This window comes from Notolabrus celidotus, chromosome 7 (assembly GCF_009762535.1).
Source record: "Notolabrus celidotus isolate fNotCel1 chromosome 7, fNotCel1.pri, whole genome shotgun sequence".
Classification (NCBI taxonomy): Eukaryota; Metazoa; Chordata; class Actinopteri; order Labriformes; family Labridae; genus Notolabrus; species Notolabrus celidotus.
Window position 1 is genome coordinate 575,692 of NC_048278.1, and position 21,254 is coordinate 596,945.

The following is a 21,254-nucleotide window of genomic DNA, read 5'->3' on the forward strand; positions in this document are numbered from 1 at the left end:
TTAAGGATCTCACAGATTGAGATCATTTCTGTACTTCTTTAGAAAGAAATTTATCGGAGAAAATAAACGAAAAAAAAACACCAACTTTTTTATTTGTCAAAGAAATAGCACAGACAGCGAGACCAGATCCTGGGACCAGATCAGGACCAGATCACGACCACATCTATGGACCAGATCTATGGACCAGATTCATCCTCAGTTCTGTTTGTAAAAACGAAAGGAAACCATTCGTCACCTTCGTCACGTGATGTGCGCTGCACAGATCGTCATGTGACCGGAAGTTGGAGTTGAGGCGGGTTGTCTGTGAGCAGTTTTAAAGTAACAACAAGCTGGTCCGGGTCCTGATCTATGGTCCTGATTGATACAGTGTGTAGCTGGGTCGTTTCGGACCTTGTCTCCCACAGTTTAACTCAAATCTGTCTCTGCAGGTTTAAACACACGAGAGAAGTTAAACCGACAGACTGCTGGAGACTGAAGCTCTGATTTAAAACCTGCAGAAACAGTGTTAGCTCAGTAGGCTAGCTGTGTCTAAGTATCTGATGTTTTCATCCTTGAAGGTATTAACTCTGACAGAATGTTGATTTGTGTCTGAGTGTGTGCATCAATAGAGAGTTTGGCTGCTTCCTCTTCTGACTAACTTACGTGTCTGAGTCTGACTCTTCTCCTGTCACAGGTGATCCCTCTTTCGGGGTGCTGCTAGCCAAAGTGTCTCTCTCAAAGGCTGGAGACATGCTGGCATGGCTTCTTTAAAGGCTGAAAGAGTCCCTCATCATGGATGACTCGGACCAGGACTTTGTAGACCTCTGCTCAAAGCTGCTAAAACGAGTGCGCAAGAAACCAAATGAGTCCAGACAGGCAAGGAAAGCCGAGCCCCCCAGCCAGGCAGGCGATGGAGACAAGTGCAAGAGGACCAACAAAAGACATGGAGACTCTGGGTCTAAGTGTGCAGGGACCCAGCCTATGTGTAACGGAGCAGAGGCAGATCCGCCTGTTGAGGTCTGTGGAGGACTGGATTCAGGGGATGCTGGGGCATCCGGGGTACCTGAGGCTGCAGCAGCTGGGCTGAGAGAGGAGAGTGGTTTGTCTGCAAAAGATAAAGTTCTCCTCAAGATGCAGAAGTTCAAGAGAGTTGATCCACAAAGGATAGTCCACAAGAGCCAAACAACAGAGCATGAAGACGTCTGTGATCCGCCTCATCCCCCGGCACCAAGTCAGGGTAAGACTGCAGGATGCTCCTGGGAGGGATGGTGAGCAGAGGGAATATGCATGGGATTTTTTACTGAGATAACACGTCCTTTTCTTTATACTCTTTTTAAAGTGTTTTTAAAAATGATTTGCATGTTTTGTACATTTTGATTTCATGTGCAGAACATTAGACGGTGCTCCAAACTGTAATGTTTCATAGGAACTTTGTGGAGTGGTTTGTTCTCCTTGGTGGCACAGAGTCGAGTAGAGTCACTGATATAAAGTAAAAGATTCTTCTTTTAAAGGTTTATAACTGTTTTTCAACACATGTAGCTTAAGTCCTTCTTTTACCAGTACTTCTCCTGTACATATCACCTCCCCTTCATATCCAGATGCCCCAGAACCCTTCAGCTCAGACCTCCACCCTGTACCCCAGGACAGTGATGAGGCTCTGGCTCTGCGCCTGCAGCAGGAGCTGGACCAGGAGGCAGCAGAAGCTCAGCCGGTGGACCTTGAAGAAGGAGGCCTTTTCTTCTGTCAGATCTGCCACAAAGACCTGTCGCATATGACTCCAGAGGGTCGCACGCAGCACCTCAACAGGTCTGGATGTTTGGGTTTTTTTGTTGACTGTTACTGTTCTGGTTGTTGTTTGTTGTTGTTTTGTTTTTAACTCTGTAAAGCACTTTGAATTGCTCTTTGTATGAATGGTGCTTTATTAATAAACTTGCCTTGCCGTTGCCTACATGTCGATCTGCAGAGCTCAAACCAACTTTGACTTCCTGACTGTGAGTTTGAGAATGATCTCTCTTTGCAGGTGTTTAGATGAGAGTGAACAGAGTGCCCAAGCACCTCCACCCCCTCCTCCTCTTCTTCCTCCCCCTCCTCCTCCTCCTCCTGGTGTGCCTGACTGTCCCATCTGTGGCAAGAAGTTCAAGTCCCAGAAGAGTCGCTTGGCCCACCTGAAGCGCTGCTCCACGGACTTGGGTGTCTCTCCGGCTCTGCTGATGCAGGCTGTGCAGAGACAGGCTGAGGAGACACAGATCATCGCCCCCGCTGCTAACACACTGTGAGTCAGCCTGAGTCCCAGGAGAGCACCTCTGTTTGTCTGTCGGCTTACTGACAGGTGCTACAACTGATGCACCTTCTCTGAAAGAAGTTTCAGACATTTATAATTCAGCTGTTTTTGGTTGCCATCAACACATGCTTGAACATCTGAGAGCCTTTAATGAAGGAACTGTCTCCTTGTTTTTCTCTGCAGCTTACAGACTGGAGGCACCAAAAGAAAAGGTCCCTCCAAACCCAGTCTGCCAGCAAGGAAGAAGCCGAGGAAGAAGATTCAACCTCTGGATGAAGACACCATGGTGGCCATGGCTCTGTCATCCTCCCTGCTGGAGCAGCAGAGGGAGTCAGAGAGACACACAGAGACTGCTGCCTCACATACATCCGTGACTTCAAGGCTTAAGTGGAGGCCAGACAACATAGGTGCAGTAACTCCACCCGGTCTGTCCTGATTGTCTGTGTAACATCTCAGGGCTGTACCGCTGTATAAAGTGTTGTTTCAATGTAGGATACTCTGTTATCACAAGGGGCAGGTTTCATGTATTCTTGTCTTCTTTGGTGTGTTATTTGTCTGTAGGTGTGTTAGCTTTGTAAATCCTGAGGCAGTGTATACAACACATTTAATAACACATACATGGTTGAAGAAATACTTGGTTAAAAGTTGCAGTGCTTTTATTTTTAATAAGTCACATTATTGAGCAGACAAATTAAAATTGAAATTATAAATAATGTATTACCTCGCCCATCCTTCTCCCTCTCTTTTCCAGGTAAGGGGCGTGGGAAGAAGAAAAGGGGTGCAGTGCCTCCCCCTCCTTCGCTCCTCCTCGTTCAGGACGCTAACACGGCTCTGACAAAGCTGCAGGAACGCGTCTCTGCTCTTCTCCTGCGCAGCCGGCCCCCCTCTCCTCCCACCCCGACACGCTGTCCCAGCACCTTGCCTGGCGTGAGTGGTGCCGCCCCCCTCTGGCAGAGGAGCACACTTCTGGATGGAAGCTCCACCTGTCTGTCTGATTTCTACACCTCAGAGCTCAGAGAGTTCATCACACCGTGGGAACCAGCAGCAGTAAGAGAGACCAGAGTCATGCTGAACACTTTGAGTTGTTCCTGTTTTGTCTGATCTGGCAGCTAAAGTGTGAGCGTGTTTTCTTCCTTTGAACTTCCTTACATAAATGAATCAGGAATGTTTATTTATGCTTCAACTTGTCCCCCTCTCTTACTAAAACTTGAATTGCAAATATTCATTAAACACACACGTCTACAGCCTACACCCGTGACAGAATCACTCTGCAAGTCTGATTCAAACACACAAATCTCCTGCTGATATTTACAGACCCTCAGCACACAGGAGAAGTGTCTATACCCCTCATTGACTTCCTGCATGTCAAACAATGAAAACACTGACTGCTGATGTGCTTTAGTACAGGTTAAGTCTTTTTTAGAAGTGTGCTACCAATTACAAGAAAAGGCTTTGACTGTTTTTTACATTTCTAGATTAGTGGCTAATGTTTAAATCCACTGAACAGTTTGTGACTTGTGATCAATGCATTGAATGACCAAGCAGCTGATCGTCCAATCACAGCTGAGTAAGAGTGAAACTGATCTCCTCTTGCAGACTGATGCAGCTTCCTCCAGCACCACGAGAAAGCCAGAGTCTTTGGTAAGAGCTGAAGGAACTCCTCTAACAGCGAGCAGGGCCTCCATCCTTCCTTCCTCCTCGCAGATGGCCTCCTCCTCTCCGGCTCCCTCCACCCCAGGGACAGGACAGCTCGCAGTGGGCAGCCAGGCTCTCCGAGACCTGATGGAGCTGGCTGAAGACGGCATGACGCTCACACAGTGTGGCTACAATGCTTCAGGTCCAAACAAAGGTCAGATACGCACGCACAGTTTTCATCATTGTTTCTTCTTGTTTTAGTCCTTTAAAAAGTGAATGTGCTAGTTTCAGATGCTGTAAGAAGCAACTTTTGTAAGTGTTGGAGATAGGGATGACCACAATTAATCGATTATCGATTAATTGATTGTTAAGAAATTACTCGAAACACACATTTTTCTTATCAATTTTCCGTCACGTGGAACAAACATCATGTGGTCTCATATTACACTCATCTATCAGGGAGGTGTTTTAAGTTTAAAGCATGTTTGGATGTGAATCAGCTGTTAAAGGTGTTGCGCACAGCGGAGACGCTCAGCTGGCGGCTGCGCCTGTGCGTCAGGTCTCCACGTGCGCTTTTTAAAAGAGGATCAATACAAACCTGCTGCCAACAACGACACGGACACAAAGGTTCACAACTTTAAACAGGATATTTCCCACCTTTAGATACAAAGGCAACAGACAGGTGGGAAATTCTGGTGCGCTACGTTTACAGACCAGCAACATCAGAGCCGTCTGGGCTTTTCTCCAGCGGGACTGATTCTGACCCGGTTGCGCTCCTGCCTGACACCTGACTGAATACACATGTTTATTTTTCTCAATAAGAACGAGTAGACAGAAAACTGGACTCTGTGAGTCTGAAGTACTTTTCTGTTAGTATTATGAGCCTTCACTTTATAAGACTATGTCTCTGGAGAATATTTTAATAAGCCTGATCGTTGATATTCTGTGTCAAACATATACCCGTATTCAATCCCGTCAGTTATTTGCATTTTGTTGCTGTAGAAAATAAAATTTAGGGGGAAAACAACCTATTTGGCATTGTTTTTGACGTAAGAATAATAATGGGTTTTTTTAATCAATTAATCGATAATTGATCGTTTACATTTCCAAAAATCGATCACGGAAAATAATTAAAATGTACATCCCTAGTTGGAGAGATTAAATCTGTGATAAAATCCCTTTGAAGTGAAACATGCAACTTGAAAAATGTTAAAAATGGGTGTAGTTCTTTGTGTAAAAAAGAAACATTTTAAAATATTCCTTTTTAAATGCATCCTTCGTATTTTTGGCCTCACTAGGAGCGACCTCACTACTCATCAGATCCTGATTGTCTTTGTTCCCACAGCTAATGGTTCCTGTCAGATCACAAACCTTCGTCTGAGCGGCTTCGTCCTGGAGGAGTCAGAGGAGCAGGCTGACCTCTGTGTGAGCGGCTTCCTACCAGAAACAACACACACCCGCTCTGAGGACATGCACAGTCGAGCAAGGCAGACGACTGATCAGTCAGGAGCAGACAGAGAGCGATCTGTAAGAACAATAACGTCAACCTGGTTCTCCTCGTTCTTATCACATGGATGAGTATAAAGCATGTCTGTCCAATGCTTCCTCTGCTGTTTCCTCTGTAGGTGGCGCTGTCCAGGCTGGCCTCAGACCTGAGCAGCATGGTGAACAACCCTCAGCTCAGTGACGTGCAGCTACAGGTGGACAGTGGAGAAGTCTACTTTGCTCATTCCTTCATGGTGTATGCTCGCTGCCCCCTGCTGGCAGAAATGGTAATGTGTTCTGCACAGCACAGTCTGCAGTTACAAAAACAATGACCACACTATTCTGTACGATCTGTGCCTAACTTTTGAACAGCTTATACAGCAAACAAAAATTAAATGAGTCTCAATACTGAAAACACAACAGTAGGGGTGGAAATAGCAGGACGATAATCAAGAGTTTGGTTGGCCTTCAGAGAGATTTTAAACATCTGTTTATAGTTTGATAAGAAGGATCTAAGCATCTAACCATGAGGATCCTCTCTGGTTTGTTTCCAGACATTAAGAGTAACAATCTAATCCTGCAAATGTCAAAATCACTCTTTCAGTGGACATACTTTGATCGTAGCTCTCTGTTGCAGGTACTTCCTTGCAGTCATTGAATGTAGCTGCATTACAAATCTGATCTGCAACACATTTGTGCCAAAAATTGACCCTGACCCAAATGTTCATAGTCACTAGACTTCCCCTTCAATGGTTTTAAATGTGTACGTTTTCACATTTCACTCTCTTTATAGTAACCCTCTCTTTATTCCTCTGCTGCTCTCACAGATGCATGAAAGCGGGTTCGGGGTGCAGGAGGAGGGCATGCCTGCAGCTCAGAGGGTGTTGATAAATGATGTCCCGGGACAGGCAGTGATTGTGTTGCTGCGTTACCTCTATGCAGCTCACTGCTCCATCCCCGCCTCTGTGCGACCTCATGTACTGGAGCTGGCGTCCAGGTTGGTGTCCTGTGCAAGACTTCTTTTAATATAACAAGCAGAGCAGTGATTTGAAACCATGCACACAGTGTCGGAGCTAAGTTGGATATGTGTTGTATGTTTGGGGACACTATGCATCCATCATTTCAACAATAATCTAATCTCTGTTTTTCTGTTTGTGCAGGTTCGACCTGAAAGAGCTGCAGGAGCTCTGTGAGCTCCACAGAGAGGATGCAGCGACTCAGCAAGATGAAGAAGATTATATGAACGAGGGAGAGAACCTCAACAACCAAACAGATCAGGCGCTGGTGGAGCTGCTCCGCTCCATGTGGAACGAAGAGGATGATGAAGAAGAAGAAGAAGAGGGTGCAGACACAGGCAGAGAAGGAGACGATAAGAGAGGACTAGAAGATCAAGCCGGTGACCTCACAGCAGCGGACATAGAGAGCCATGAGGAGAAAGTCAACGAGGACGAGCTGGAGGAGATCTATGAGTTTGCAGCCACACAGAGGAAGAGGGACGAGGAAGACAGTGTAGAGGAGGAGGAGGAAGAAGAGAAGGTAGATGAGGAAGGTGTAGTGTTTACAAAACTTTCAGAAGACTGCAGCACAAAAAACCTTCTGCAGAACTCTCAAAATAAACCAGACCTCAGCCTGGACCGGAGCTACAGCCGCCTCTTTTCAGAGTCCTGCGGCGTCTACGAGGAAGGTGAGCTCTCCACTCCGCCCTCCACGTCCTGTTCTGCTAAGACATCCACCTCTGGACTCCAACGACACCAAACCCCCCATAAAGCAACACCAAACATGTCTTGTAGAACTTTGCTCCAGTCTTCAGGGAGCGTGGTAGAAGAAAACTCCCTCAGTCCACCTAGATCTACCCTCCTGCCTGTCCCCGGTTGGTCTCCTGGTCTAGTTGGGGACCTGGAAACAAACAGTCCTCGTTTGAAGCGAGAAAGCCAAGGCCCTAAAAGTATTTGTGTCCCTCTTTCTCCTCGATTGAGCCAGAAAAAGAGAGAACCAGAGCTCATAGTTTTGTCCGACTCGAGCGAGGAGATGGAGGAAGTTCTTAGTTGCCATAGTCTATCACCATGCTCGCCCCCCACAGTCCAGACCCTGCAGAGCTCCCACACCCAGATCAAACCTCAGCCAGACCTGAGAGCTAATGAATCCACTCTGGAGAGGAAGAAGTCCAGTAGTTTGGATCATAGCCCTGGTGATTTATTCTCAGCACCAGCTCAAAGCTGTGCAGGAGACTGCTCCCCTGAAGTGTCCTGGTTGATCCCGTCTACGCCCGTCCAACGTGAACGGAGCACCTCAAGCAGCTCCACGCAGACCAGAAGCAGCATGTGCAGGACGCTGTTCCCTAAACATGACGCTTCCTCTTCTTCTGTTTTCTCTTCTCCTGCTTTACCCTCAAGTAACAGACTCCAAACCTCTGACAGTCCCTCCAGAGAGTCTGCTCTTGTTGGACCACTAGAGGGCAGCATTCTCCAAATAAAACAGGAGGAGATGGATCCCTTCAGCGCCAGCTTGGATCTGGATTTTGGCCTGGAGAGAGAGAGTGGTTGTGATGTGAATAAGGAACGAGAAGTTTTTGCAGTTCCAAGCAGTCAAGTTAAAGTCTCACACCCTCTAAACTCATCCTCAAAGCAGGACACGCCCCTCCACCCTCACCTGCAGCCCCACAGCAGCACGCCCCTCCACCCTCACCTGCAGCCCTACAGCAGCACTCCCCTGCACACACAGCTCCACCTGCCTCCTCAATATTCTGCCACATCCCCACTCCGTAACAACCACCACATGCAGAAGTCAGCCAGTCCAGAGAGTGAGGGAGCACCTTCAGAAAGCCAAGAGAAGACAGAGTTAGGAAGCTTTCATCTCTCCCCTCTGTCTGACCCCACAGACCCGCCCTCCTCTTCCTCCTGTAGAGGTCTTCAAAGCTCACATAGACACAGTGAGTCGTCTCGTCAAAGTCAACGTTCTGTCGAGTCGAGCAGGCTCAGCAACACAGAGCCTGAGCTGACGAGCAGTGGAATGAGAAACGAGGAAGGAGACATGAGGTGTGGGAGTAAGGAGAAAGATGATGAAGGTGAAAACAGAGAAGAAATGGAAACAGAATCTAAAGAGGCAGAGTTGAGCGTCCAGCAGAGCTTCGTGGTCATGGACGAGCCCCCCATAGCCTTCAACGACTCGTGGGGCCTTGACCCCTGCATGGAGGAAAACCCGGGCTGCTTCAGTCTGAGGCTGGAGGACAGCCGAGGGTCCAGCCAGCAGGACCAAAGCCCGGGACTAAGAGAAAGAGTCAGTTCATCTTCACCCACAGACTCAGGACCCCCACCGACGGGCCTCAGCGTCGGGCCTTCAAAGGGTCGTAGTGGCGTTAGAACATTGTCTCCACCTAAACCCTCCACACCACAGATGAACAGCCTCCTTGACTCCAACATATGGGACAGCTGGAAGGAGGATGAGGAAGAGGAGGAGGCCCTTCCTCTATCTCAGAGGCTGAACCCTCCTGCACAGCACAAAACGCCAGGTGAGTTATCACACTCTTAAGGCAGAACTTGTGATTTGGCACAACGGCAGATCTTCCATTTTGTACCCGAGAGCACGGTCTGATGATCTGTGAAACTAAACCTGCAGCAGGACTCTCAGTTTGGCCATCAACAGGGGTGAATGGGGGCACACTCACTTGAGTCAAGGATTAAGTTAAAAGCCTTCATTCACTCGGGGCATGTCTCTTGAAATCTACAACAATCCGGAAAAAAACAGACCGGGTTCGCCCCTCACAGTCTTCATCAAAGCAGGACAAGCCCTGATGAAGACCTGTGGTCTCACCACTATCATCTCTCTCTCTCTTCATCTCCCTCTCTCCAGCACGGTCTCAGCAGATGTGTGTCTAACATGAGTCTGGTCCTGCTGGAGGTTTCTGCCTGTTAAAGGAAGTTTGTCCTTGCCACTGTAACTTGCTAAATGCTGCAAAGTGCTCTGCTCATGGTGGATTTAGAAGAGATCAGACTGAGTCCTGTCTGTAAGATGGGACTGGATCTGATCCGGTCTTGATGTTGGGTCTTTGTTAGTAATAGAACATAGAGTACGGTCTAGACTTGCTCTGTTTGGAAAGAGTCTGAGGAGAACATATGTTGGGATTTGGTGCTTTATAATTAAAGATTGATTGATTGATATTGACATATGTGAGCCGGTAAGATAGGCAGGAAGAGCACAGGAAGGTGAACAGAATATAGCAGGACATGATGCAAGAAACACAGGATGCCAATTATCATTCACTGTAAGTCAGGCAAACACAAGAAAACAATATTTCTGTCTGGATCTCGAACATGTTATTTGATCCTGTGGAGTCCACTCTCCCCCTGCCCCAGCAGCCAGTTTGGCCAAATCACCAATTTACCAACCGTTTGGAAAACGAGTAAGGGTAAATGATGATGTCTGTTTGATTTATTTCATTTGATGAATATTAGTTCAGGTTTTATTTTCGTTGTAAGAAATGTCTTCCTGAGCAGAAATCAGACGGTTGTTGTAATCATTGTTCTCCTGTTTGTATCTCAGCAGCAGCATCGCACAACAAAAGACGTCGCACCATGGTTCCCATCACCCCCATGCCGCACTACTCTGACATGGACACACCTGATCTCAAGAACAAGCTCAACAGGTCAGTGGGTTCTCCCTCAATCCTACCTGAGGTGAAAGAAGGCCGAAGATGAAGAAGAGCCTCACGTTTGTTTTCCTTCTAATCAAGGCCTCTATCTGAGAAGACTATCCAATTACCTCCCCTGTTCTCTGAGCCATCTTAGTCCGGATCTGCTTTCTATCTCTTGTTGTTTTCCTCCATCCATCTGTTTTTTTTAATTTCCCCTCACTCTCCTCGTCTCCCCTCGCAGGTTTGGCGTCCGACCATTACCGAAGCGCCAGATGATCCTCAAACTGAAGGAAATCCACCAGTACACCCACCAGCTGGTCAGCTCAGACTCTGACGGTGAGGGCCCGGCTCAGGTGAAGCCCCCGGCCTCCAGCTCAGGGGCCACAGGCAGCAGGCCGGCCCCCCGCACCCAGACCGTGAGGTTTAAAGAACCCAGAGCGCCGGCCGTGACCTCCCCTCTGAAACACAACAGAGAGGAGGAGCTGCTGTCCGCCTCGCAGGGCTCCAACACCTCGTCCACTGCGGAGGAGTCTGAGAGGTACAGTGTGTGGGTCAGCTCAGGTGTTAGTTACTGCACACCTCAGTCTGTTCTGTGAGAGCTTTTAAAGGACAACGGCTCAAAGTACCACATCATAGAGACATGATGCTACACTCACACACAGCTCATATCTTCTCAGGCTGCAGATTTATTTTCTCATACCTTAAATAACAAAGAGTTAGAAGTCCAGACTCTCTCACGTTCAGAGAGTCCAGCTGGAGTTCCTAATCTATGTACCACTGCAGACAAGGTCACAAACACCATGAGCTTTACCCACTTCAAAAACACGTCAGCTTTGAGTGTGTGTAAAATGTTTGAATGTTTTCACCTCTTCATTTGGACTCCTCGCCATTTTTCTGAACAACAACCCTGCAGACCTCCACCTGCAGCTCTGAACAACAACCCTGCAGCTCTGAACAACAACCCTGCAGACCTCCACCTGCAGCTCAGCGTCAGAGCAGCTGCTTGAGTTAAAGAGAGCTCAACTAAAGAGAGGGCAATTTTTTAAAATGATATCATGCCGGCTCGTCCTGACAACAGCTATGTTATCTGCTGGTTTCATAGTCTCTCTTTGAAAGACAAGAACAGTCTGAACTGTATTGTTAAAGACTCCTCCAAAATGATTGTTGTACAGCAGCAGGGTCTGGTCTCCCTTTGGAGGAACCGCGTCCCCAATAAAGCCTGAGGGATAATAGGTCAACCTGGACACATCCTCGCCAAGGAGTTCTCTTTAACTGTTCTCTTTAACCGGCAGCGCTATCTTGCTCCTCTGAGAAAAACAAACAGATACTCCAATTATTTTATTCCTTCTGCCATCAGACTTCTAAATGCTGATACGTTTTTAACAGTTTTTAACAGATTGTCCATGTGAAGTTGTGAAGTTGTGTATTTCTGTATTTATAGGGTGGTTTTAAGTATTTAGTCCTTGCTACTGTGTTTAAAAAAAAAAAGTGACATTAGTCTATTTTAATTTATTTTTTTACTCTTTATGACAAGCCCATCTTGCACAGTTGTTGACACGTTGACTGTTGAGTGTTGTTTATTGATCAGCTGGTACACTGCCAACTTTTGACAACTTCCTCTTCTATTGCCATGTCAAAAAAACAACTACATTTGAAATACTTCAAGGATTGGGACTGTTGAAAAGACAAAATAAGGAATATGGTGATGACTCATTGAGTTTGTGGATGTGATGTTTAAATATGTACGAGGTTCATGTTCTGGTGAGGAGCTGCTTTCAGGATATGAAAGTGTTTTAAGAGTAAATTAGTTTTCATGAGAACACGTGACTCTCTTCTCAGCCTTGTTTGTAATTCATGTTACAGGACGTGCGTTTTACTTCTTGTGGTTTTGAAGGACCTTTAACTTCTAACTCATCCCCCCCTTTCTTCCACAGGTCCAACCCGGAGCTGTGCGCCTCCTCTGATGGCGACTCAGACAGCGATGGCGGCATCTCTGCCTCCCAGGTGGCGTCCCGCCATCAGGATCGGCTCCAGGCGGTGCGCTCCTTCATCCTGTCCGACCCTTCTTTATACTCTCAGGTCCTCCAGTACCAGCCTCTGGTGCTGTCTCAGCTCCAGGAGAGACTCAAAGCGTCAGGGATCCGGTTGGGGGCTGCCAAACTGGTGGATTTCCTGGACTCTCAGTGCATCACCTTCACCACTGCCAAGCCGGGTCACTCGGCACCGAGCCGCAGGCGGGGGAAGAAGCCGAAGGCAGCCGGTGATGGCAGAGCGGGGAGGAAGAAAGCGGTTACAGCTCTGCTCTGAAGCCGAGAGAACGTCTGCAGAAACTTTGAAATGACGCAAAAAGTTCTTTCAGCTTCTATTTGAAATAACTTCAGCTGACGGATGTGAGGAAATGAAATGTTTTTAAAAGGACTCAGAGGTCGCACATCTGTTAAGAACTACAAACACTGACCGTGTTTCTTTGTGCACACAAATTGTATTTGTATTGTATTTTAAGTTATGTTGTTTCAGATGTTAATTTTAAAAAAAGACCCACAGTGAACATGAAAAATGGTTCCTCAGCCTGAGCAGTAATAAATGTGATGTATTAAAGATTTTACACACTGATTATTATATATTTATATATTATATATTTATAGTGTGTGTTCAGACACAGATTGAAAACCCAAAGACTTACTCATCACGCCGCATTTTTGAAAAACAATTTACTTTTTTGCTTTTCATCAGATTCATATTGAAAGATCAACAGTGGTGTACATTCAGCTGAGCACACTTCAGAAAGGAGGCGGGCTCTGGAACAAGAAAAAAATCTCACAGCTTCAATCTGATTCGTCCTTCGTGTAGAGAGACGAGTCCTTCTGGTCAGCGCTGTCAGAGTTCACCGTTACATCGCTGTTGGTGCTTCAGCAGGCCGTTATCTGTTCACCCAGTTCTCTCTACAGCAGCGTGAAGCACGGGACATCCAATCACATCCTAAATTACACACAGGCCTCCTGGACCGCACATCCCGAAGACGCACTCGCCTCCTCTCCACCTTCGTGACGCGTTCACTGACGGAGCATCGACGCGGTGCTTCCTGACCCGGCTCGAGGCGTCACGCAGTCATGACAGGTTGGCAATGTTGGCAAGGAAGCGCTGAGCCCACCACTCCTCCAGGTCGATGGGCACAAAGTCTGCACGGAAACCGAAGCAGAGGAGACAGAGTTAAAGTCAAATCTGAGTTCAAGAACTGATCCATTTTGTTCATTAATTATTGATTTATCTCATGAAAACCAAAGTTGCATATATTTCAACAACAGATGAGATGAGGGACTCAAACAGGAGATGTGACAATATGCTGAAGATGAATATTCAAGCGGTCATCTCATCTTAAGAAAAAACAAACAATAAAAGAAGATAGTTTTTTTTACTTGTGTAAATCTTAGAATTTCAAACTATAATTCAGGGTTCCCACGCGTCCTGGAAAACAGTTTTTACCAGTTTCCAGTCCAGGAAAATCACAGATTGTCCTTGAAAAAGGTTCCAACATGACTGCGTGCAACCTGACGAGGTTAAAAAAACACATCCCTATTCAACATTTGTGGCCATTTTTGTCATTCAGTTCTATTTAGGTCAATGTATGCACTGATCCTCTGATTATTATTAGTATTTATTTATTTCAGTAATGCAGCTTCCAGAGTCCTTTGCTGGCTCTTTTGTTTTTTTACTTAGCTCATTTTATATTTATTGAGAAAAGAGATGAGATAAGAGTTGGCCATCATTATTACTTGGTTGCACTAATAAAGTGCTTTACATCTGTGGTTGCATTATTCTATAATCTATTTGCCATAAGCATGTAAGAGATGATTTCATATATAACCATACACTACACGTCTTTCAATGTAGACTTCCACTGAGAGGAACATATTAGACTATTTAAGAACTAAATTTAGACTGTCATACCAGCTTGATCATCACTGAAAATGTCCTTAAAATGTCCTGGAAAATGATCTCTGGAAAAGAGTGGGAACCCTGTTAATTACTGTGGTAACTAATGAATCATAAACTGTGTGGCATTGAACAACTGAACGCTAAGGACATCATGCTAACTCTCAAAATCAAGATATTACTGATGTTTCAGGCGTTATTGTCACAATATTAACAACCACTTAAAACAAAGTACTGAGACTGACGGGATTGTTGTCATTTTAAAGTTATTTGGTTATAAATAGGAGTATCAGACTTTCATGAATCAGAGTTGGTGATGGCACTTTGAAAAGTCAGGTCATCATTCATTTGAACAATCACTCTGAATGGATATAAAAGTCTGCACTAAATGATAAAAGATGTTAAGATATTTCAGTTTTTAACCTCATGGGCATCCAAAGGAAACATTAGTAATAATATAATAATAACTATATTTGTATAGCACCTTTAAAAACAAATGTTTACAAAGTGCTTTGACAAACAGAACGTGACAAGACTCGGAGGACAAAATAAACCTTTAACAGACCGAGAGGAGAGGAGGAATTCTAACAATGCAAAAACAAAATACAATGTAAAGAATAAACGCAAATTAAACAGAATAACATGGAGAGACAGTAATCCAATAAATCATTCTTAGAGTTTTTTAAAAAAAATACATCAATAATTAAACATAAATAAAAATGTAAAAGTAAATAAAAGCATTAAAGGACAATAAAAAGGTTTTAAGAAGAAGACGACGACAACACATTGGAGAAAGTAAAATAATAATAAATAAATAAAAAACAATTTATAATCAAATAAATGTGTCAAATATAAATAAAACAATTAGTTGAATTAACAATTAACAAACAATTAGATAAAAACTACAAATAATAATAAGTGAACATAAAAAGCGGTTAAAAGGTGAAGTCACATAAAAACAAGTCTTTAAAAAAAGGGTCTTTAAAAGATTTCACTGACTGTGAGCTTTATCTCCTTATCCCTCTCGTAGATTAGCTTGTACTAGTTAGCAGGAGGAACTTTTGTGGACTTTGAGTGTTTGAGTGAAATTACGCAACATTTGGAGAAAGTGAAGATATTCAGGTCAAAAGAAAAAATAGTTGAAGCTTGTTGCAGCCGTCCCCAGAATCTTAGCACTAACGCAGCTGAAAAAAGGCGTTCAAGGGCTGTCAAGCTGTTCAAATATTTAATAACAATTAATCTCACATTTTTCATCAGTCGTAAATACACCTTAGAGGGATTTTTTTCAAGTTTTTAATTCCCTTATCAACATGTGACTGGACAAATGAGCTTGCTTTATGCAAATGTATGTTAATTGTTATTGCAACATTTCAAAACAATGCTCAAAATGCATGCTCAAAAAATATACAAATAGCAAAACTCAAGCCCAACGAGCAACAACAGACGGGCATATTGACTTGAATGTAACATTGTAACGCAAAGACGTTCCCCAGTTTCTCCATTATCTAAAAGTAACCTATTACTCCCGGGTGAGTTAACCTCTCAGATCAGTTTCAGAGAAGGAAACCGGAGCAGACAGGTGTGTGTGAGACGAGTCCAGACACGCTGCAACAAGCAGTCAGAGCTGGTTTATCTGGAACAGCCAGGTTTACGTAGCCCAAAGAAAAGTTAAAGATTAAAGCAAAAATATTACAACAGTTGCCCTCTGGCTGCAGATAAAGCCGAGCCAATCAGCAGCCAGAATGAGATTCCCACAGAGAGCAGCCATTCAGCTTTCTGGTGACATTTAAACAAGCAGGAATAATAAAAACAAAGAGACTCAAAGTTCACGGAGGAACAAACTACAAAGAGGTTTATCTGCTGAGACGCTGTAAAACTGGAGGAGTGAGAATAGACTGATTGAGCTCCGGTTTACAATGTTTGTAATCTCAGATTATTTTAATCAGTTTATGAATGGGGACTGCTCAAGCCGTCCTAAATTCGCTCTGTTAGGAGGAGGGTCACAGGTACTCACTCTTCATCGCAGCACTGGGAGTCTTCTCAGCGTACTGAATGGGCCCTTGGCTTTCAGTTGACCCCACGCTGTCCCCATCCCCCAGCTTCTGCTCCACCTCCTGCCACGCTGCAATCACACAAACACACACATCCTGAATGCTAAACAAGCTAAACACGAACTTAGTCAACAAGGATCATACTTCTGGATGTCAATTTTTATAAAACATGCTTGTGGGAAGTCTTTTATTTCTTTAATTCTGGCCTTGCTCCCTCACACTCAAACATCCCAGCACCCTTGAGAGAGAGCCAAGCTGGTCTGTGGGGTGTGTTTTATCTGCTGTGGGTGAAAGTTTTCCAGCTTCACTCACTGATAAGCCTCAAGGTTTTGGCTCGCCTCATGTACGAACTGTCAGCTACATGTTATTTACTCACAGCCTGGAGGAAGTAAAAAGTGTGGATGTCAAATAAGAAAAGAGAGAATTTTTTTGTCATTTCCCTTTTTCTGCTAACATGTTCTGCAGGTTTCAGACAGTGAAGAAAAGTGCAGTACTCTTTCCCCGGATTGAAGTTAATGCTCACTAAATCTCGCCTCAGACCGGCCGTGGCTGACAGATCATCCAAGGGCAGAAAAGAAAGGATGATATTTTCTAAATAAGGTCTACATGGCACTCATCTCCAACAGGCCATTAAGGGAATTAAAGCATGCTGGGTAAACCTCAAGGCAAGGATGTAAGGCTAAGACATTGTTGGGTTTTACTGACTTTAAAAACACACTCCCTGTTCACCCTGTATTTCACATCACATCTTTGAGGCCAGGCAGCTGTTAAAAGTTAAACTTAGATGCTCCTTCTTGAGTTAATATGTGGTTGCAGCTTTAAACACAACATGTTGGCTGTGCATCAAAAAGTGCAGTTAAGGAAAGCGCTCTGCTCTCTGAGTTTCTGTCACACCTGGAGCGGTCTGAGACTAACTAGAAATCAGTGATTAGCTAACAAGAGGATGCAGTAATCAAAGAATAAAAGAAAATATGTCTGTGTGCAGTAGTGTTCAGTGACACCAGGCAAGCTGCAGAGACTGAATATTTTCATCATCAATGTATCTTGCTCGTTGAAGAGATTCATATTGTCAATAAAATGCTGGAGGAACACAGGATGACATCTTAAGTAGCTTATTTTGTCAGCAGCTCCACAATATGAAGTTTAAATGAGTATAGGAGGACCGCTGTGAGCGAACACATTTGAATGCTCAACAATAAGTTGAAAATCTGTCTCAGGTTAGTTTAAAATAGCTGCCCAGTACCTCTCTTCTGATAAACTATCAATCAATTATGTTTTCAGCTCTAATTGAATTGTTTTTGTTCTGGGAAGGAGTTTCATTTTGAACCCTCAGCAACCATCAGCTCAGGAAGAGAAATGTGTCCCAAAGTAGTACAATAAGACGGCACTGGAGGGGAAATGAGAGACTGTCACACCTCTATATCCCAGCTTCTATCCTCACACCCTTCCTCCTGTGACCTTTGACCCTCACCTTCAAACACGAATCTGACATTCTCCTCATGTGCGGGAGTGAATCCCTCCGCTGAGCTGGCAGGCTTCTGTGTGGCTGCGCTGTGGTAACGCTTCCCGTTCAGACGGTTGAAGACGATCTTTGGGGGCGGAGAGCTGCGGGGATCAAACAGAGTTATTAATTAAGAGAGTCTGCTCATGGGCTGAGACAGCCTGGATCACAAACGGTTAAATCTACAGTAGACAGACTGACCAGCATACACATTTTCTTTGTTGGAATGTTTAAAAACATGTGGGGATGCTTGCAGCCTTAGACTACTTCAAGAGAGAGGGACACATCATCGGCCAAATCATTTCATGAGCAGGATGGTGACCAGCTTTCAACAAACCCAGATACTTAGACAGATAATGATGTATTTTAAAAGATACAGTGGAATAATGAAAAAAGAGGAAATGCAACTTCAACATGTTGCTTTGAGAATCATTCTGGTCTAATGAGGCCTGGTGTTGGATCCTAAATGTGTGCACCACTCTGTGGAGCAACAGACTGTATAAAAATATATTTTCTAAAATAAATCATCTTAATAGTTAGTGATCTCTTAGAGACTCAATCACTCCACAACGTGATTTTAAATTGTGAAGCTTTGTGTAAAATGCTCATGGGACGGCAATCCATAGGGACTTGGCTTGGGAACCGGAGGGTCGCCGGTTCAAGTCCCAGTATGGACAACGTTTGGCAAGTGGACTGGTGGCTGGATAGGTGCTGGTTCACTTGCCTGAGCACTGCCGAGGTGTCCTTGAACAAGGCACTGAACCCCCAACTGCTCGGGGTGCACTGGTTGATGGCAGCATCCTCACTCTGACATCTCTCCCTAAGTGCACGTCCACTGCATGTTTGTGCATAAATTGTATGTATATATCAAACTATGTGTGTAGCATGATCAAAAATAACAAGAGGGAAAAATGTAACTTCCCCTATGGAGATTAACTAAGTATGTTTCTTTCTTCTTTATACTCCAGTTAATTTGGTAAATTGAGGATTAGAAACTGTTTTAAATGGACCTTCATGTAACTTTAAGTTTTTGTTAAGGTTTGTCTCTATTTATTTCCCCTCCACATCAAACCAAGTATTCAGAATAGTTGAACAGTTCAGGTTTTACCTTAAAAAAAAATGCAAACTCAGCGATCTATCCTCGCTCCCTGTTGTTGGGCAGCAGAAAAGACCTTTTTTCCCCAGCCTCACTGCTGCCAAGAAGTTGGTTGCTGAGGTGGAAACACCCAGATAGGCTGACGGTCAAGATCTGGATCCTCACTTTCCTAGATATAGTTTTCTTAGAGCTTTCCACCGCTCAGATTATCATGGTTAAAAAGTGTGATGTTCAAATGTGGGCTCATAAGAACGGATCTAGCCTCTCTTAAGCTCTGTGTTGTGGTCTGGTGCAGCTGGTGGTCTCAGTTTGTTCTGGGGTGGGTTTTCATTTATTTCAATTTTGTTATTTTATTTCATTTATTTATGTATTTTTTTATTTTATTTTATGTGTTTTATTTTATTTTAATGTATACTGTTTGTCATTATTCTAAAAAATAAATAAATAAATAAAAGGATTTCATAAAAAAAAAAAAAAAAGAAGCAAACTCAGCGCTATTCTACGCAGTGTTGATTTTTCCGAGCAGCGCCTGAACGGAGCACATGCCCCCTGGTCGCAGGTAACAAACGGACGTTTCAGACCGTTAACAGTACATAGTGTCACCTTAGATATAATATCTACTGGCTCTCACAAGGTCACCGGGGAGGCTGGGTCTGTCAGAGAAAGTTTTGTCCGATAATGGAAGCAGTAACGTCACATCGGTGTGTTATGTGATCAGGGTGCACATGCAGAGTATTCTGAGCCCATGCTGCTCTCACAGTGCGCACACATACTTCAACAATAAATGCATCAAAAGCAACACTTTGAGGAGCTTACTTACTTTGCAGAGAGCCAAGATGTCGGCTTAAGCTTCAGGTCGCTGAATTTGCTCTCGATTTGTTGTGTGGGACCTTTCAGACAAAGATCTGGGTTAAATACTTTCCAGAGTCTGCAGCTCACCTGTGCATGCAAACACTGAACCATGTGAACCATGTGGACCATGATCAATAATAAACTGTCCCTTCAAAGTGGAATAATCAATGTGATGTGACATTGCATCATGCTTTAGATAACACACAGTCACCCACCTGTCCTCCGTTGTGTAACAAGTTTGCTGGGACCTCTGGTGATTGTGTACATCATGTGAACAACGGGAACCTCGACACTGCTTTAAAGAGCCGTGTGTCAGTTTAATGAGCAGGTACAAGTCTGCAACCCTCAGTCCTCAGTCCGCTCCTCCTGACGCAGCCACGTTGGACAAACACAATCTGGCACACGTCGTAATTTCTGGTCCGTGTCAGGTGCTCCAGAGTCGGCCTGAAGCCTGCAGACTCGCCTCTGACTTACTGCCTGGTGTTTCTGAAAAGCTGCCCTGCTTCTCCTCCAAACCAGCAGGCGTTGAGCTGTAATGCACCGACGTCCGCTGCTCCTGCAGGAGGAGGTGTGGAGGTCATCCAAGGAGACAGCGGCTCTGCATGCCGGGGACCGTCCAGTCAGAGGGGGGAGGATGAGACTCGTGACAGCGGGGGACAGTGACACTTCAGGCCGGACTCTCTCTCCTCTGTGTTCCGCTGTTGCTCCGGGACTGACTGCAGCACCTCCACTGTTTGACACACTACAAGGACACTGCACACTTTGGTATGTTCATCAGGACGGAAAGCTACCATGCTGGGCAAATGTCAAGGCACGCAGTTCGCATAGAGGCATTTCCGGTCATGATTTTCAAAATAAAACTCTGAAAACGTGACCCAGTTTTGAAGCATTTCTAAAAAAGGTCAGACTGAAGTCAACATCCCTTTTAAAGGTCAAGTTATATGAGGGCGTTTTATTTTTGGCTTCAGACCACATGGTGAACGGCAGAATTTCTGAAATGTGCTTTAAAACAGTGAACGCAAATAATACATTGCTTGACAGTAGATGTGGTGACCATTTTGCTTCTGTATAGCCTATACTTTATTTTTATTTTATTTTTAAAATTGTATTTCAATTTATTAATATTTATATCTTATACTATCACTTCTTTATATATTTTTTTCTTTCTTACATACTGTTTATAAGAGAATAAATACTGTATAAATAATGGAGGTAGTATACGTGACGTCACCCATCTGTTTCTAAAGGGCAGTATTGAGGCCAATCGGCGGCAGGAACCATATTGCTGCTGTCGAGCCAGTGTGATGTAAAGAGGCCGGCTTTGAGCCTCCTAGCCAACAGCTACGGTGTTCCCGTCTGTCAGTCAAGTCAGCTGTGCCTCTCATTGGAAGACTCATAATCTCAATATCTTCAAAATTTCGCGTTGGCAAAAAGTTCACTACCGTACTGTGTGTGCCGATCAAGAAATGATCTATCCAGACTACACTTGTTTATGTACCAGGCTGTAAACATGTTTATTTCTGCTGTAAAGATCGTCTTCTTTGAATTGGTGTGTATGTGGTTTCCGGTACTTCAAGAGCCAGCCTCAAGTGGATCCTTGACGAACTGCAATTTTTAGCACTTCCGCATTGGACTCATATTTTTAGACCAGAGGTTGCCGCTTGATATAACCTCAGGTGTCCACAGTGTTACCTAATCACCAAACAAACAAAAGAAATACTAAATATATATATATACAAACAAACGATTACCAAAAATATAAGCCCAAAATTTAACTTAAATTTATTCCAAAAAGAAAAGTTTAGAAAAAT

General features: G+C 44.4%; 2 protein-coding genes across 3 annotated transcripts; one reads left to right on the forward strand and one right to left on the reverse strand.

The window, feature by feature from the left end:
- Positions 1 to 258: 258 nt before the first annotated feature.
- Positions 259 to 12,624, forward strand: slx4 (SLX4 structure-specific endonuclease subunit homolog (S. cerevisiae)). 2 transcript variants are annotated; one of them, XM_034688998.1, is made up of 14 exons: positions 259 to 557; positions 674 to 1,216; positions 1,578 to 1,785; positions 2,000 to 2,251; positions 2,444 to 2,667; positions 3,012 to 3,307; positions 3,857 to 4,109; positions 5,241 to 5,422; positions 5,521 to 5,667; positions 6,208 to 6,377; positions 6,541 to 8,888; positions 9,920 to 10,022; positions 10,252 to 10,548; positions 11,945 to 12,624. In XM_034688998.1, exons 2-14 carry the CDS (start codon positions 772 to 774, stop codon positions 12,315 to 12,317), a joined length of 5,298 nt encoding a protein of 1,765 aa, XP_034544889.1. In that variant the 5' UTR covers positions 259 to 557; positions 674 to 771; the 3' UTR covers positions 12,318 to 12,624. The 2 variants fall into 2 exon arrangements, with proteins under 2 accessions (XP_034544889.1, XP_034544890.1); XM_034688999.1 differs by having other exon boundaries at positions 9,923 to 10,022.
- Positions 12,625 to 12,703: 79 nt separating this feature from the next.
- mcrip2 (MAPK regulated corepressor interacting protein 2) lies at positions 12,704 to 20,267 on the reverse strand. The gene is made up of 5 exons (XM_034689000.1): positions 19,659 to 20,267; positions 19,412 to 19,481; positions 17,466 to 17,599; positions 15,958 to 16,065; positions 12,704 to 13,189 (listed from the first exon to the last, which is right to left on the reverse strand). The coding sequence occupies exons 1-5, from the start codon at positions 19,711 to 19,713 to the stop codon at positions 13,119 to 13,121; spliced, it is 438 nt and encodes a 145-aa protein (XP_034544891.1). The 5' UTR covers positions 19,714 to 20,267; the 3' UTR covers positions 12,704 to 13,118.
- Between the last annotated feature and the right edge of the window lie 987 nt (positions 20,268 to 21,254).

Excerpts from the sequence above, each read along its gene's own strand:
- slx4 (XM_034688998.1), top strand. The coding sequence starts at position 772 with ATGGATGACTCGGACCAGGACTTTGTAGACCTCTGCTCAAAGCTGCTA. Across the intron at positions 1,217-1,577 it reads TCCCCCGGCACCAAGTCAGG|ATGCCCCAGAACCCTTCAGC; the intron begins GTAAGACTGCAG and ends CTTCATATCCAG. Across the intron at positions 8,889-9,919 it reads TGCACAGCACAAAACGCCAG|CAGCAGCATCGCACAACAAA; the intron begins GTGAGTTATCAC and ends TTTGTATCTCAG.
- mcrip2 (XM_034689000.1), bottom strand. The coding sequence starts at position 19,713 with ATGATGTACACAATCACCAGAGGTCCCAGCAAACTTGTTACACAACGG. Across the intron at positions 17,600-19,411 it reads ACATCTTGGCTCTCTGCAAA|CTCTCCGCCCCCAAAGATCG; the intron begins GTAAGTAAGCTC and ends TGATCCCCGCAG. Across the intron at positions 13,190-15,957 it reads TCCCAGTGCTGCGATGAAGA|ACTTTGTGCCCATCGACCTG; the intron begins GTGAGTACCTGT and ends GTTTCCGTGCAG.